At 38.3% G+C, this 16,045-nt stretch overlaps 1 protein-coding gene across 3 annotated transcripts in view; it reads left to right on the forward strand.

The window, feature by feature from the left end:
• The window catches only part of LOC117211017 (lachesin-like), a 263,425-nt gene that overhangs the window by 132,413 nt on the left and 114,967 nt on the right, over nt 1-16,045 (forward strand). For all 3 annotated transcript variants that reach the window (XM_033454571.1, XM_033454569.1, XM_033454570.1), the window contains one exon: nt 1,804-2,011. In XM_033454571.1, the coding sequence (XP_033310462.1) occupies nt 1,804-2,011 (208 nt within the window). The remainder of the gene's footprint in view (nt 1-1,803; nt 2,012-16,045) is intronic.

Here is a 16,045-nt window from a genome sequence, read left to right on the forward strand (position 1 = left end):
AGTAGTTTAACATCCACTATGTTATCTATTGAAAGGCGGATTTTAAATGAAACGGATCTTTTTCCTCCTTGCTTCTCATTTTCTTTCTTCCCTTTCATTACAGCGCCACGAGAGCTTGTACACTAAGCAAGGTGTAGGAAATACACTGCTATACGAAGGAAAGCAAAGAGATCTTATTGTTGAAAATATAAACCAAAAAGGGTACCTTTGTGATGTATAAAGCATAAAGAGCATATTACTGTAAAAAGAGAGACACAGCGAAAGACCATTTCCATCGTTTCGCGTTAAGATAGACAAGACGAATCGAAGAAGGATTAGATAGACAGGACGAAAATTACACGAAATTAAACGCGGATTAAACTTTCTCCCATCTATGCGTTCTTCCCGTTTTCTTTCATTCATCCTTTTATTCCTGATCGTAAACATCGGTCACTTAAAGAGGAATCGAAACTCATCGCAAGAATGTCGCGGAGTAACAACGTAGTGACCTATTTTCTGCTGCAAGGTGTGACTGTATCGACTGAATGCATCGGAAGTAAACAGCGTCGTATACTTACACGGGCGAAAGGCGCCTTCTTATTTCTCCAGGGACGATTGTCGGACATTTCGTTGCTCCAAGAGAAGTTTCTTTTCTTCATCAGATCGTTCTCTCTCGTATCGGTCATTACTTCCTTTTGTATCGATTAAGCCGCGAATCGGTCTTCGTGATTAGAATTCAATCAGTTTTTCATGATTGCTGAACTAGTCTCATTGAATTCTGCTGAAATTTTGAAAATGTAACACTTGCCACGTGCTTCTTCTCTTTGTTCTTTTCTTTGTAAATTAACTTCACGACAAGTTTGCGAAGTTGAATTTATGATGTCTAATTGTAAGTAGTTTTGAGTTGAAAAGACCATGGGTTTGCGATTGAAATGTGATACCTTCCTTCTGCGGAAAATGAACTTTGCAAGTTAATTTAACTTTTTAATTTATAAATGAACTTTGGAAAATGTACATTCCACGGTACAAATACTTTCAAGTCGGAAGTATGTGTAATTTTAAAAGTAATCTAAATAAAAATCTATTTGGAAGACATATAAATGGTACATCATTTGCAAACGTAGTATTTGTAAAATACAACTTTTGCTACGTACGTTTGATTTTCGATAGAAAAGGGTTTGAGTAGATTCTAAGTGGTTAGTGAAAAATAGGAATTAGTAAACGATAATTGGATTGATGCATCTGAATAAAAGACAGCGGCTGGAAAATTCCTTGTCGTTGATAAAAATTCGTCTATGTTGAATGATATATCCAATTGCACTGACTTCTTAGAAAAACGCGTTAAGGAGAGAGCAAGAAGAAGATCGGGTGATTGCAGGTTTCTAGATGGTGAAACCATCGCAGGTCACCCATCTTCTTATGAAATCCCATGTTTGCTTTCCGCTTTTCTCTTCTTCTAATTGTCTCTTCTAGCGTCTTACCGGCACTACTCTTTGATTTGCTTCAGCCTCTCTAAGATATAAGATACACATTATAATAAAATTACGATTCCCGGCATAAGTCTTCGAAATGTGACAAATAAAAATGACTGATAAACTATTTATCGGTTTTCAAATTATTAATACGATGAAGAGAGATTTTTCGAACAATTCGGTGGTGCATAAACAATACCTTAATTATCCGTGACTACGCGAACTCTGATATCTCGATAAATGAGCCCCGTGACGTTAGCGACGTTCCGATAGGAAACTGCAATTTTATGATAATCGATACGGGGCCGTAAATCGTGTTTATAGCATAACGGGATTGCCGTTTCATTTTCAGGTGGCCTGGATGCTTTTCGACAAGAGCGCTATCCTGACAGTACAAAGTCACGTTATTACCAGGAACCCCAGGATATCCGTGACACATGATAAGCATAGGACCTGGTTCCTACATATCAAAGATGTACGGGAGGACGACAAGGGAAAGTACATGTGCCAGATTAATACAGCGACCGCGAAAACACAATATGGCTATCTGCACGTCGTAGGTGAGTCTCTTTCAAATATTATTATTTTACTAGTAAAATCGTTCATAGTGGAAAATTTACAAATGAAAGAACAATACTTAGAGACATTTTTATTCACATATACTACTAAGTGAGCTTCATTATTCCCTTATAAATAAATGATTGCATATGTAAGTAATCATATTATAATATGATATAATTATCATATTGCTTCACACGTCTATTCAATATGTATACCAATTGTGTTTTAAAATTTTATAACAATTCATTAGTGTCAGCTCTTTTTTATTACACTGAATGTGTTTAAATTTGTTAACATGTTCATCGCGGAGGTATTTAAATGATTTCTAATTTTTACATTCCATATTGCTTTCAAAATTGTTTTCAATTTCTTTCACCTGATTCTTCTCAGAAAATAGCTAAAATACATGTCGAATGGTTGTTCTTCCTGTTTTTCTTTGCCTTGGAAAAAAGTGTTCTGTCTAAGAAAAAAGCGATATATGAATTATAATTTCAAGAAAAATTGTATCTTTTGTACATATTCAACAGAAATGAATCCGACATCCGTATAATCGTTTAAATTTCTATGCTGTCGAATCTTCTAAAACTTCACACGGGCGTCGGTCGCTTGTAAGTAAATAAAACAAGATGGTCCTTTCTATTGACGTGTTAAACAATAATGCGCTTTGCCTTTGTACAATCCAGTTCCCACGAAAATAACAAGCGCATTTCATTCGATGCGAATTCGTTTACGTTACGTTCGATACGTTTACAAATAGAAACATACATTTCTCGGAATCTGTTCAGTAACTCATCATCTCATTTCCGATCATTTCGTACTGCAATTTTTATACAAAGCATTATAATTATTTTGCTCTTGTTTCGCAGTTTGATTAACAATTACACCTCCACTATGTATGCCATTTTAATTATGTAAACACAGTCCCGAACAAAATAATAGCACATGTGTGCTATCTTTAATTTTTTGCAGGCCATATAGAGTTTCTGAATGTAACACATAACGTCATAACTATTACGACGCAGGGAGTGGTGGTAGAGAAGTTCGTTCTTGCGAACATTCCCTATGTGCAGAGGAAATGCTTAAATTCTTGAGGCGAAATGATAGCACATTTACCAAATTTATACATATATTCACACAAAAAGAAAAGTTGTGCAGCAATTAACAGAAAATTAATAATGGGTTTTATTATTAGTATGTTATTTATTATAATATTAACCTTTAGTTTCTATTACATCCGATTTTGTAAAGATTTTAATAGCTTTCTTTAATTATTAAATATCATCGTACGGCCTTCCATTCTTATATATTGCTAGTTCTCCCTAAGAATTTTCGATAATATCCAAATCAGGGAACGTGCAGGACATAGTAAAATCGATGTATTTTTGTTTCAAAAAATTGTTCTTGATTCTACAATTTTAGCTCGGTGAATGAAATCATTATCATATTCAAAAATAAATTTTCCTATCGTAATTCGTTGTACGTGTTCGTTAATTTCTTGTCGCATTAAATTTATATACTTCTGACTATTCATTTTTCCTTCAAGAAATCATACATCGGTTTTGCCTTTATATTCGATTCTGTTCCAGATCATCATACGATTCCTATTCATTTGTCGTCGTTTGTTTATAATTTCTGCTTGTCTTAAGTCATGATAATAAAATGAAAATCCATCTGAAGTACCCATATTAAATTTGTTTTCATCGATAAATAAAATACGTTTCCATTTCTTGTTCAAATAAATACGTTTTCTTGAAACTGTTAACCGTTTCTCTTCGTGTTGCTTCGTTAGAGGTGGTTTTTGTTTCATTTTTAGTCGTTGAATAAATTTACGTTTCTCAAGAACACGGTGAAAACTTGGGACGTTTACCGTGATGCCTGCTTTTTGAGCAATATCGCACGATGTTAATGTTGAGTTTGAGGCAACACGAATAGTGGCCCGTTTTTCGCGCTCTGATAATGCTTACAGTCTTCCACAACTTTTTCCTACCCATAATTTACAGGATCTTTTTACAATATTTGAAATTTCAGAAACAGATTCTAATCTTTTAGTTCAACAATTTTTGCAATTTCGGTTTTAATAAATTTTTTCTCGTAACCCATGTCGACGTTTAACTCTAAGACTCGATACATGTTATTGATTGCTTAGCAATTCACAAACTACTGAAGGATATTAGCATAATGCTCGAGTGTGCTATCATTTCATCTTTAGGATTTGCGTTTTTCTGCTGCTTATTCAGAAAGTCAGCAAGGACAATCTTATTTACTAACAGATTACTTCTATCTGCATCGTAATAGTTATGACGTTATGTGTTATATTAAAAAATTCTAAATGATCTTCGAGAAATTAGAATTAAGATTAAATTATTATTTTGCCCGGCATTGTATATATGAAATTTACACGGTTTCATGGTAACCCCACAACGCGAAAGATACGTTACACATTATACGAATTCTGTGTTATATGGTGATCTACTCTATGCTTACCTCAATCAAGATACAGTTCTACAACAAACTAAATTATACAACACTTATATTTTAAGTTAATTTTAAGATAAAAAGGATTAATAAAATTTGGTTGATTTAGTAAAAACCGTTAAGTGCTTAGGAACTGTTAGAAATAGCACGCTGAAGCTTTAAACACGTTCGGTTGAGTAAGCTAGTATATCCGTCAGCTTGTTTGCGGTGAGAACTAGGTACTCTGTCATATCGGATGCTTTTGGTAACGTAATTCTGTCAGTGATTAGCAAGTAAAAAGGCGGTTAACTTATAGCCGTTGTATGTTACGTGTCACTTTCTTTAGTAAGTTAAGCTCCAGATTTAGTTTAAAGCTAATTTAGCTTTTTAGATTAAACTAACATTTATGTCCTTTACCAATTTTCACACTAATAATTGCAATCGTAATAGTAACGTACAGATCTGTGATCTCTTTCTTATTTTCCTTTTTTATATTTTCTAAAATAATTAGAAGAAAAAAGAAGAAGAGCGAAGAGAAGGATATTTTTCTCTTTTTAAAAACACGAGCAAAACATCGTTTTGTATAACAACGTCCCTGGACCATGTCTCTATCATCGAATAAAATATTTAAAAAAACCCGCTTGCGTTTCAACGATTGGTGAGACTCTCGGAAAGCAAGCCGTTGGACGCAATAGAATTCCGGGTCAAAGGAGAAAGTATCCCGGCCTGTTGAAAGGACAGGGCAACAATAATTTAATCAGCAGAGGGCATCCGTGAGAGTGGCTGAGTGTGTCAGAGAGAGTCAGTCTTCGTTCTACCATCCGGGAGAACATATTAATATCTCGAGTTTTGACGTCTGAAGTCGTCGGTGAAGCGGAAGCTCAGTCGTTTGGCGAAGTGGAGGGAGGGCGGTGGATGTTTCAGTAGTCGGTGGAGTAATCAGAGGTCTAGATTAATTGTTTCCACGGGACTCTTGGCCCGACGTAGCACAAATACACGGAAGACTTCGAAACGGTACTTCGTGATAATACCGACGGAACAGACACAATGCAAGCTCTGCCATAACTCAAGCCCTCCATTCTCTCTTTCTTCTCTCTCTCTTTCTCTCTCTCTCTCTCTCTCTCTCTCTCACTCTCTCAGCTCTGGGCATGCAAGGAGAAACGTGTAACGTGTGTAAATATTCCATACGGACCGAATCACTTAAAGTTACCACCTGAGGCGTTTACCTTGCTGCCTGAGCTAATAAACGCTTTTCACGAGTTTGACGATTTCGACGGACTGCGTTAGCTCTGTCTCGCGAGCGCGTACGCGCCACACTCTCTCCGCTTGAATTCCCATGTAAATTATCCGGGAATCGTAACCGCGCTGCGTTTCGATTGTTGCCGCGCTGTTTACCCGAGCACGCTAGAGCACGTTTCTCGCACGCTATCCAGTGGAACACTGATTTCGAGGAGCGGTCCAGAACATTCGATTCCACGGAATATATTTTAACAGCCATGCCGGAGAATAACCCGGCTTGTTTGATTGCCGGTGCACGACCGTTTCAGGAGGTTCATTTCTTCGCACATTTCACTTTTGTTTGTTAACTCGAGGAGAAACGTGATTCGTTCGACGAATCAAGAACATTCGTGTAATATTAAGCAAGAGATAGGAATTAGGGATGATAAATGTTATGAGAAGTATGGTTTATGCGCGGGATTTAGAAGTTCTGACATGAATTAGAAGATTGTTACGAAAGGGTTTAGAACGGCACTAAGTATATATTTTGATAGGTTCGTTCCTTCGATGGTGGACTTTCCATACTCCTTAACATGAAGAAAATTTGTTGGTATATAAAAATCGCACTTGTTATTTTAATAATAAAAATGAAAATTAAATCGAAGTATCGATTAATAAAAAATTCTCTTAAGAGAAACTTTTTTATGAGACTTTCCTCTCCAATCTAACAATTATCGAAATAAAGCACGGTCCATATACGTGTAACATTGCTTTGTACTACCTCACAAAAACCGATTGAAACGATTCCATTCGGTAGATACAAACTTCATCGCGTTATCCCGGTGGTCGATACGCTGCGAATGTACCGGCCAATCAATTTTCCGTAGCAGCGACATTCCATGAAAGATTCCCCTCAGAACGTGGCACGTACGTATCTAACACGTCGATTTCAAGCTCGCCATTGAATTCCGCGATGATCCATGAATTGAGGATAACGATAACTCGATGATCGCTCCGTTTTATCCAATATCGCGTACACACGGTCCTTTATTTTCTCCGTATCTCTTGGTCTCTCGTCAAATCGGAGATCGGAGATCGTACCGTTTCGTCTCCAGCCATTCTTTTTTTTTTTTTTTGATCTGTCCTCTCATAAATAAGGTGGAAGCCGGAAATTATCTGACTTCTATTCGATTTAAAGCCAAGTCGATGAGTTTAATTAAGAAAGAAGCTCGAACGGAGCTGAAAAGCGTACACTACGGTGATGTCGAGCTTCCGATTCTTGCTGCACATTTTTCGACATTTCGAGTATTCATCCTTTCCTTTCGTCCCTTGCTTGTCTCCTTCACAGAGCATGCCGTCTCTCGACTGGTCTGGGATACGCGCGTCCGTCGCGTTTTTGCCGGTTATCGAGTTGCCGAGATCGGGACGGCAGAAGAGTCGAAGGGTTGTTGTCGGTTCAATTGGCGTTCCTTCGTAACGAGTAAAAGGAGCATGTTATGATACTCGCGAGCCTGTATGCAATTTCATATCTGTTTCTGCTCTCCTTTTCTCCGACCGTTCCTCGAGCTCCGTTTTATTGGAAAGTCGATAGGAGTTAGTGGGGGTTCTCTCGTCGAGGACGGAAGACGATGAAATTCAAGCGGATCCTTTGAATTACGACCAGCGGCAGGACAACGTCGAGGGCACAGTGTCGAGATATTTATCTAAAAAAGAAAAAGAAAGGGATGGAAAGAAAGGGTAAAAAGAAACGTAACAAGAAAAAATAAGAGACGGAATAATCTCCGAGCAAGTTCTCTTCGACGGAAGTAGTTTTTATGCGTCCATTAACGAGGGAATGCATTTCTTTCTGCCATGAAACACAAGCAGCCTTGTTCACAATTCTTGCCCCGTGCAGGTCTTTTTTAACACCCTGTTCCCTCTACTCTCTGCCTGCCCGTTACGGCGTTTGTCCGGTCAAAAGACACGGCACCGTTGCACAGCTTTTATCCGGCCATCGAGTTTCACGAGTCGAATTCAAGAATACTCAAAGGCCAGCCGTATAACATGACACAAAGGAAGGGTCTCGCTGTGCTCGTATACGTTACGTATTGTATCAGAGAACGCGTGTGTCGTCTCGCGGTCGTATGTCATACGGTGCGCGAGCTCGACACCGCATTCCCTAAGGGGGACCGGCGTAATTAGTAATTTGTGGTTGCAACGGAGGCTTCATTCAACGGGCCGCATAACAGTCATTTCGACACGAGCCTCTAACGGGGCTTTGTGTTTGCGGATCGTGCTCCGTTAAGTTGCAAAACGCGTTACTCCATCTCGCACCTACTACCACTTAATTTCCGAATGTCTGTCAAAGCATTGCAGTACTTTTTTCCTCTCAGTGTAGCTTCCACTTCCTTGAAGGCGAGAACGCGCGGAATTTCATTAGGATTTCAATCATATGCTTTGACTCCAAGGTAATGAGACTCGAAACACCTTTTGACACTGCACTACGTTAAGGAAGTTCAATTGTAAAATAAACTTGGAACTATGTTATCCGATGATACGTCGTTTCGATGAAGCACTATAGTTCGCACTATTAACAGAAACCATTTAAACTCTATAAAATAATTTAGCATCGTAACTTAACATTATACTATTTCTACAATGTTACTTAAGCTAAGGAAGTAAGAATTTGACCAAATCGTAACATCTGTTTACTCTTTCGTTCTACACGTATGGTATAAATTAATAACGAAACTTTTCGATTGCTGTTGTGGAAGCAAAAACTGTCTCGCAATCAGTTCTTGCCAACAAACGGTAAAAATTCGGCGTGTAAAGTATCAATTGTTTATAGGTTCGTCGCCGAATCGCCCATGCGAATCATTCCAACTATTGATATCCGTAAACAAAATATGTCCCGTTTCACCAGTCGATCGTGTTTCCGGTTTTGACGAGGACGCTGGTATTGTTTGGTCTTTTTCTATTTGCAATCCTCCACTTTGCCGAATAAACTCAGATCCCTTTCCTTCCAAATCTCGTGGAGCGTACGGACATTTATTTTCCAAGTGCATTCTGGACTCGTCGATTTGTCTCGTTTCGTTCCTTGTTTTGACAACTCTTTGCTTACAATAAATGTTTGCCCAAGCTGTCACACATCTCTTTATTTGTCGACGACTGTTTTTACTGACCTCTAAGATTGATTTGGATTAGCTATGTGATATTTATTGCGATACTAAAATTGTAAGTGTTTTTGTTTAGGAAGTTTAAAAGTTAGTATTTCTATATTTCAATCAAATTTCAAATTTTTATCCATCGGTCAACAAATATCTTTAATTAAATACGCGAAGCATAAATATAAATAACGAGTGAATCTCATCCCGCTTTACAAATAATATTAATACTATTTTGTTAATTGTATCCTACCTTTAATAACTCATGTATCGACTTTCTTGCTATTAACCCATTCAAAAGAAAACTCCGCAACAAGCCAAGTATAAACGTCTAAAGAAATAAGTTTGGTCCTCTTCAGGTCTATATTTTGCATTGAGTGTCTGACCCGTTTGTGAACGTGATTTTTTCACCGCTATTCCCCGGGAAATTCCCTAATTGGAGACTTTCTCCGTCTGACCCCATAGAAAAGCGCTCGTGAACACAATAACACTCGCTGATCATTAGGCTCGGTGAAAAGCATGTTCGAGAAAATTTTTTTTCCTACTCGGCACATGGAGGAAACTACTGGAGGCACTACGAGGAAATCGAACCGTGTTCGGCAGACGGCCAAGCAATGCACAAAGTTTGCTACTTGCTTAAGTCCTTGCATATTTATTCGACTCGTGAAATGGCGGCCAGTATCTGGAGAATCGGCTGGTCCTTCACAAACATGATCTCTGCCGCTTTATTCTCTATTTCTCGAGTGGCCAATTACGGACAACGAAGATTTCATGGACTGCCGCGCCGTAGAGGGTAAACGAAGACTCGGTCCGGATATCGATCGCCAACAAGACAAGATCCCATCATTTCATTATGCTGATTATTTAAGCCTTCAACGGAATAAATTAAACTATCGCTGTCCAAGAAAAACGAAGACTTTTGCCTGCAAGTTGTTAACCCTTAAACTCCATCCATAACTAATCCATAACTCTGGACAAGATATCTGGCCATTCAATACCAGCTGTTTAACGTTCATGATGAGATATCTGGTGACCCGATACAGACGTGGTAGTACCAGTTACGAGATATATCATCCAGGGTTATAAAGGTGTTAAAATAGGAATGTCCATAGTATGGCAAAGTAGAAAAATATTTAATTCAGCACGTTCTTTTCTATGATAGCTATCCGCATGTAAAAGAGTGAAAAGCATTGCTATCATAGAAAATTTTACTGAAAATCTTTAAAGAGTCTTGCTTCCGATTTACATTGCATACAGGGAAACTTGCAAGTTACACAGATACTTGGTATCCTGGAATAGCACAGAGGGAAAACGCTAATAATTCAAGGCGCGACGACGTTTCCGCGTACATACATGTTCTCGTGGCTCGAAGCGCGAAGCACGGGTGGACCCTTAGTGTTAGCATGCCGTCGCGTCGGTCTGTTTCTCTTTCGCTCTCTCGTTGTCTGTCCTCCGTACGAACTGATGCTGGTAGAGTTTAGGGTAAGTTAACGCGCAACAACGCCGCGGCAGCGTACACGTGGTGGCGTTTGCGCTTGAATAATGCATCAACAGTCCGTACGCGGCTGCCGTATAACGGGCCACGCTGTTCAATCTGCGCTTGTTGAACAATTCGGTAACACCCCGCATTAGCATTAATGTAGCAGATCGTCGGACACCTGCGGTAATTCATAGGATTGAGTGGAACTTCGCTGTTGCTTTTCGAGACGCGCAATTGACTCGCGCCAACCACAGTTTTACTCAAATTCGACCCCTTGCTTTCCATCGACTTTGAGCGTTTAATTTTTAATACGGAGATCTTGTTCTACAGCTATCAAGTATATGTGACCATATATCTATCAAATATATCTGACCATAGTTTTGTTTGATGTTTTCTACGCCTACTCTTCCAGTCTTGTAGAGATAAACCGATAAAAATTCCTATACTGATGATAATCTGGGCACATTGCTGAAATCAGGAGAACTTTTACGTGTTTCGGCCGTAGACAAATATTTGCTCGCGCACAAAATACACGTCATGGTTCATTTGGGAATGCTACGGAGGTAGAATTTCAGCGGGGGGTGGCAGGTACTCGGGCCAATTTATATATGAATATGTAGAAACGACCCTCTTCACTCGGCGTTTCGGCCAGCAAACGAACCATCCGAAAGGGGGCTTCGTTGCTATTTCAAGCGAAAGCTGTACATCTTATCGGGATAACTCCTCGAATAAATTTCCAGAGGCTCGAATAATTGTCCTGCAGATTGCGTACGCTGATTATTTATGATAGCGATTATTCCCGGTTAACCGATAACGAGACGCGATGATAAATTGGCTAAATTTGCAACAATTCCCGCATTCTTACCGGTAATAAGCTTGACTCTTTTAATTATTTATCGATAGCGACGGCAGCATTGAAACGTATGTATTTATTTAAGCGAATATTTAGATTCGTTCGAATTAGATTAAATGAAAATGAATTGTGCATAGATCGGGCGCGTGTTTGCTGATGTCTTTAGTAACGGTGTCTCTAGCGTGACGATAATAATCTCACGAACAGAGAGAAATGGATATCCTATTTCACGTATTTGCTATTAATTATTATTGTTATTAATTATATATTCGTTTGAAATTGGAGTCATCATAAAAACGTCTAATAATTATTATAACGTTAATCATCTATTATAATGAAAGTGCACTTCCTGAACCAAGGTACTCAAATCTTCATCTCTAAACCCGTGCAGAAGTCAATTCGATAAAAAATCTCACTTTACGACTGCTATAAAATTATTATTCCTTCAACGAAATCGGAACGGCGTATTCCAATCCGATATAATCAAAGTACAAACAGTTAAAGAAAACGCAATATGAAATTTCAGCGTACCACCAGCCGTGTTCTTATCGTTCGTTACAACAATGTCGGTAGAACAGCTTGTTATACTATAATATAATATTCAGAGCGCAACTCGTTCCAACTTTGTCTATGGAAGACTGTAAAACTTTGGAATTCCGGTCCTGCTTTCGGGTAGCATGTTCGTGGAGAACCCACCACGAAGTAACGTGTGTCTATTCACGTTTCGTTTGAAAATGCATTAGTCATACGGTCGAAAGTGGAATCGAAGTGTCGCCTGGGAATCGCAATAACCGTCAGCGCGAAGCGGCGCGACACCAAATGCAAATTATTCTTAATGGTGATACGAGCACGTCCCTGGTGGTATCACATCGATCCGTGATTATCGGAAAAAGTATAAATCGCTAATAAGTCGAGCGACATTTTAAATATTTTTTCCCTTCGTCTGCTTTTTCGCCTTCTTTTTCTCATATTTTATCTCCTCCTCGTTTTGTCTTCTATCGCGGCATAACGCCAAACGAATTCGCCTCGTTTGAATATACGCTTGCCTGGATATATATATTAGTGAAACGAGAATGGTTCTTTCGTTCGATTGTAAAATGCAATAATCAGATTCGAGGATGAAAGGACACGCCTGGCCGATTATAACTCACGCGTCTCGCGAATTCGCGAAAAAACTGTGCAATTATTTGATCGGTTACGTTGGTTGCATCGTGCGCGCTGGAAAATCTTTTAATTGAAATTTCGTTTAATTAGTCTACTTTCGGTAAAATCTACGAAAAACGATACGGTGTTTGAAATTTTTACGCCTGGATAAATTTTTCTGATGCTCGTCTATCGATCGCTTTTAACGAATGGTATCAAGTTCCTGATCTATGATTTGTTTATTTCCTAAAATATTGTGCATCTTAGTAAGATTTTAATGCAATTCCATCATATAAAGAAACTTTAAGTGTTAACCGATTACGATCATCGATACTGTTAGCATTTCTTTGAGCAGACAACATTTATTCTTCTTGTATGGCGGAAACGACCTCCACCGCCCCAAATATTTAGCTTCATTACTTATAAACGCTCATCAAAAGTATATTTAATCGAACGAAGCTTCTTCCGTCTCGAGCCATTGCGTACTTTACTGCGTTGCGTTACTCTGAAATCGCTCAAAGACGACCATTAATTCGTGTCCAAGCGCAAGGAGATTAAAAGCGCGCGCGATAGCGTTAATTTCCGACATGACATTAATCAATTTTGCCGGGTCAAGCCAGTGAAACTCGGGATTTGGAAATACGTGCCAGCCAGGAGGAATATTTTGCCCTGCGTTAAGGTCGTTATCGTGACTTTACAATCTGGTAGAAAAATAGGAAGGATCAGTCCTGAAGGGAGAGTCGAACGCGAGCGATTCCTATCGACGAATACTTTCGACGAACATTTTCGACGTTTGATATAAACGACAAACGCACGAACGTCGATAGTGTTAGCTTCCGGCTTAACGATTATCGTATATTTTAGCTCGTCCATCGCCATTCTTCTGTCTCGCGTTACATCGCGCATCCCGCGGGGACAATTTTTTCTGTGATTTCCCGCTAGAGGAAGGGGACAGTCATAGCCATCCTTTCTTTCGAAGAATCATTACGACTATCCGGTCAATGAAGCATCGATTTACTACATAGAAAAGATGACATATATACATAAATATGTATGTATACCATCGTTCTACGTTCACGGTCAGTCGATGCGCATTTGGCACTATCCATTGACATTCATGTTTCGGGGGAGAAAAGAGCTAGATTTGTGGACCACAGCTGAACATTACATTGCATCGGTAATTCCACTGTATATATTTACATATCCGCGGTAAGTATCCTCCACATATTTCGTGACATAGATCAGAACACTATCAAAAGTATTCAAATATATAGTAGGATAATTACAACATAATCGTTTATAAATAATACATATATCATTTAAAAATTAATGAAGAACATTAAAAAATTGTAAATATGGGATAATTCTCTTTAACGGTGAGTTAAGAGGAGAGTTAAAGTGCGTTTCGTTCAAAATATCTGATACAAAGGTAGTAAAACTCCGTTGTAAGTTACTCTTCGCTTTTACTCTACGAAGTTTGTACATTTTCAAAGTAGCAGTACTACAAATTCAAAGAAAAGAGAGACTAAAGTAAGACTGATGCATTATAAACAAAGTTTCGAGTGCAATTGCAATTTACTGAATTATAAATAGATCAGCTGGAAATACATATAAATCTGCTTGTTACCGTAATAGTGAAAATAGAAAATAAAATTTCTTTCGTACGATACGTACAGTGTATAGTCCCCCTTGAGCTTAGTAAGGAATTTATCGAAATGATTCGTATCGATTTGTGTGAATTCAATTGGCACGATATGACTTTCATTTATGTATTTAATTTCTGTATTATTGCATTAGCTATAAAGGACAAATTTCTACGTTCAAATCTGTGGAAAGAGATTTAAGTACATATATTACGAATGGAATGCGAAATTTAAACAAATCGCTTTTCGTTTAGCCACAAATGTATAAAAATTTTTTTATTTCGATTTATGTTTAGATGTCGTAAACATGTCATCAAGGTAATAAGTACTGGACAAAATATATCGCCGTCGAATGATAATATCGTGTCATCATAGACGACGTTGAAAGAAACGATAACCGCGGATCGTATAAATACATATTTTGTTTTGTTTGTCGTTTGTTATCGACACGAAATGGTTACATGAATGATACGCGATTTAGCGTCGCGATATGGGTATTTTCGCGATTAATTTCCAATGGAATAATTCAATATTCGCGTTACCGTATCTGTCGCGTGATCTTCCGCGTTCGACCTTTTCCTCTTTTCTCCTATTGCATTTTCTTTCACTCTCTTATTTTGATTTCTCTCTGAAAATGCGATGCATCGATTGAATTCCGTTTCACGCTTTTGCTTAGTAAGAGAGATCTGCTCAACAAAATCGCGTACAATTATCACGTGTTTGACGGTGTATTTTATAAATATAATATAACATGTTTTATTTGAATTACGTGATAAAATCATGCAGCGTTAGGAAATTGCAAGCAAGATGTAATATTCAGTGTTTGTACGAGGACGAATCAGCGCGTAAATCATTGTGATGCTTTGTTTTGCGCGTTTGCTTAATTTGCTCATTTACTCGGCACACGAGATGTTGAAATACGTGAGTCGTTAGGTACGTATCGATATGTCCAATTTTGACTGTTTTTAACGTAATATCTTTATACGAATAGACGATCGATCTGCGTTCAAGTCTCGAGAAAAGATAATAATTAGTCATGGCGTATTACACGAAAACTAAGCGTGAATGGTCCAGTGAAATATATCTCATTGGACCGGCATTTATACACCAATCATGCGAACCACGGATGTCTGTTTCGATCAACCGATTTTGGTCGCACACGGTGATGCAGACGACAGATGCCAATCTACTCCTCTTGATACGACATATATATATATCTTTTCCCATAATATGACAGTGATATAATTGAATACAATTGTCTTTGTTATTTATTTCCGCGAGTCGGCCGCATTCGTGTACCGCAGAATAACGATCGGCTGAAATTTCCACACAAACAGGATACGTTCGAGAGGATCGTCAAGGCTTTAGCCGGTTTACCCAGGAAACGCTTAGATGCTCGAATCGCATTTAGACTTTTAAATTAAGCCTCTTCCCCCACCCTTCCTCTGCAGTCTGACGCTTCACGTGTTAATGGAAGAACACTCATGAAGAGTATTCGATCGGAAAGGAAGTTTTTTCTCTCCAGTCGTAAAATGCAGTCTGTCGATGCTCCGGACGAAAGAACCTACAGTGGAAGTGTGAATGCTGAGTTACAGCTTGGTTCCAAAGCATATCGTAGGAATATTGAGTTGCGAATAGAGTTTTGACTGAAATATAAAATAACTATACTTTTAATAATAATAACACACCATTAAGGATTTCATTGAATTACAATTATTCGTTGCACAGCAATTTTGTGCAGGATTTATGTGTAGAAATAGTCTAATAAATCACAACGAAAAAAATAATTAAAGGATAAAAAGGATAGAGGAATGTAGTGTCTTCGTCTTCTTAGCTGTTACAGTCTGAGCATAAAAGCATCCCCTTCCTCTACGACAATTTTATACTTCTCTTGTGCTGTATTAATTTTTAATACCGTGTCCTTTTCAAGCACAGTGTGTTTTCCGTCAGTGGTTTCTGGAACTAACGAGCCACGAACCTTCCATGAAATATCAATCTACGTTGATACGATTTTAATAATGTCGAAGTGCTTCCTTCTATGCTAGATATGATCCGTTTATCTTCTTTATTTTATGTTGTTTCAGGAAAGAGTAATACTT

This window comes from Bombus bifarius, unplaced genomic scaffold (genome assembly GCF_011952205.1).
Source record: "Bombus bifarius isolate JDL3187 unplaced genomic scaffold, Bbif_JDL3187 scf7180000008214, whole genome shotgun sequence".
NCBI classification, from domain to species: domain Eukaryota; kingdom Metazoa; phylum Arthropoda; class Insecta; order Hymenoptera; family Apidae; genus Bombus; species Bombus bifarius.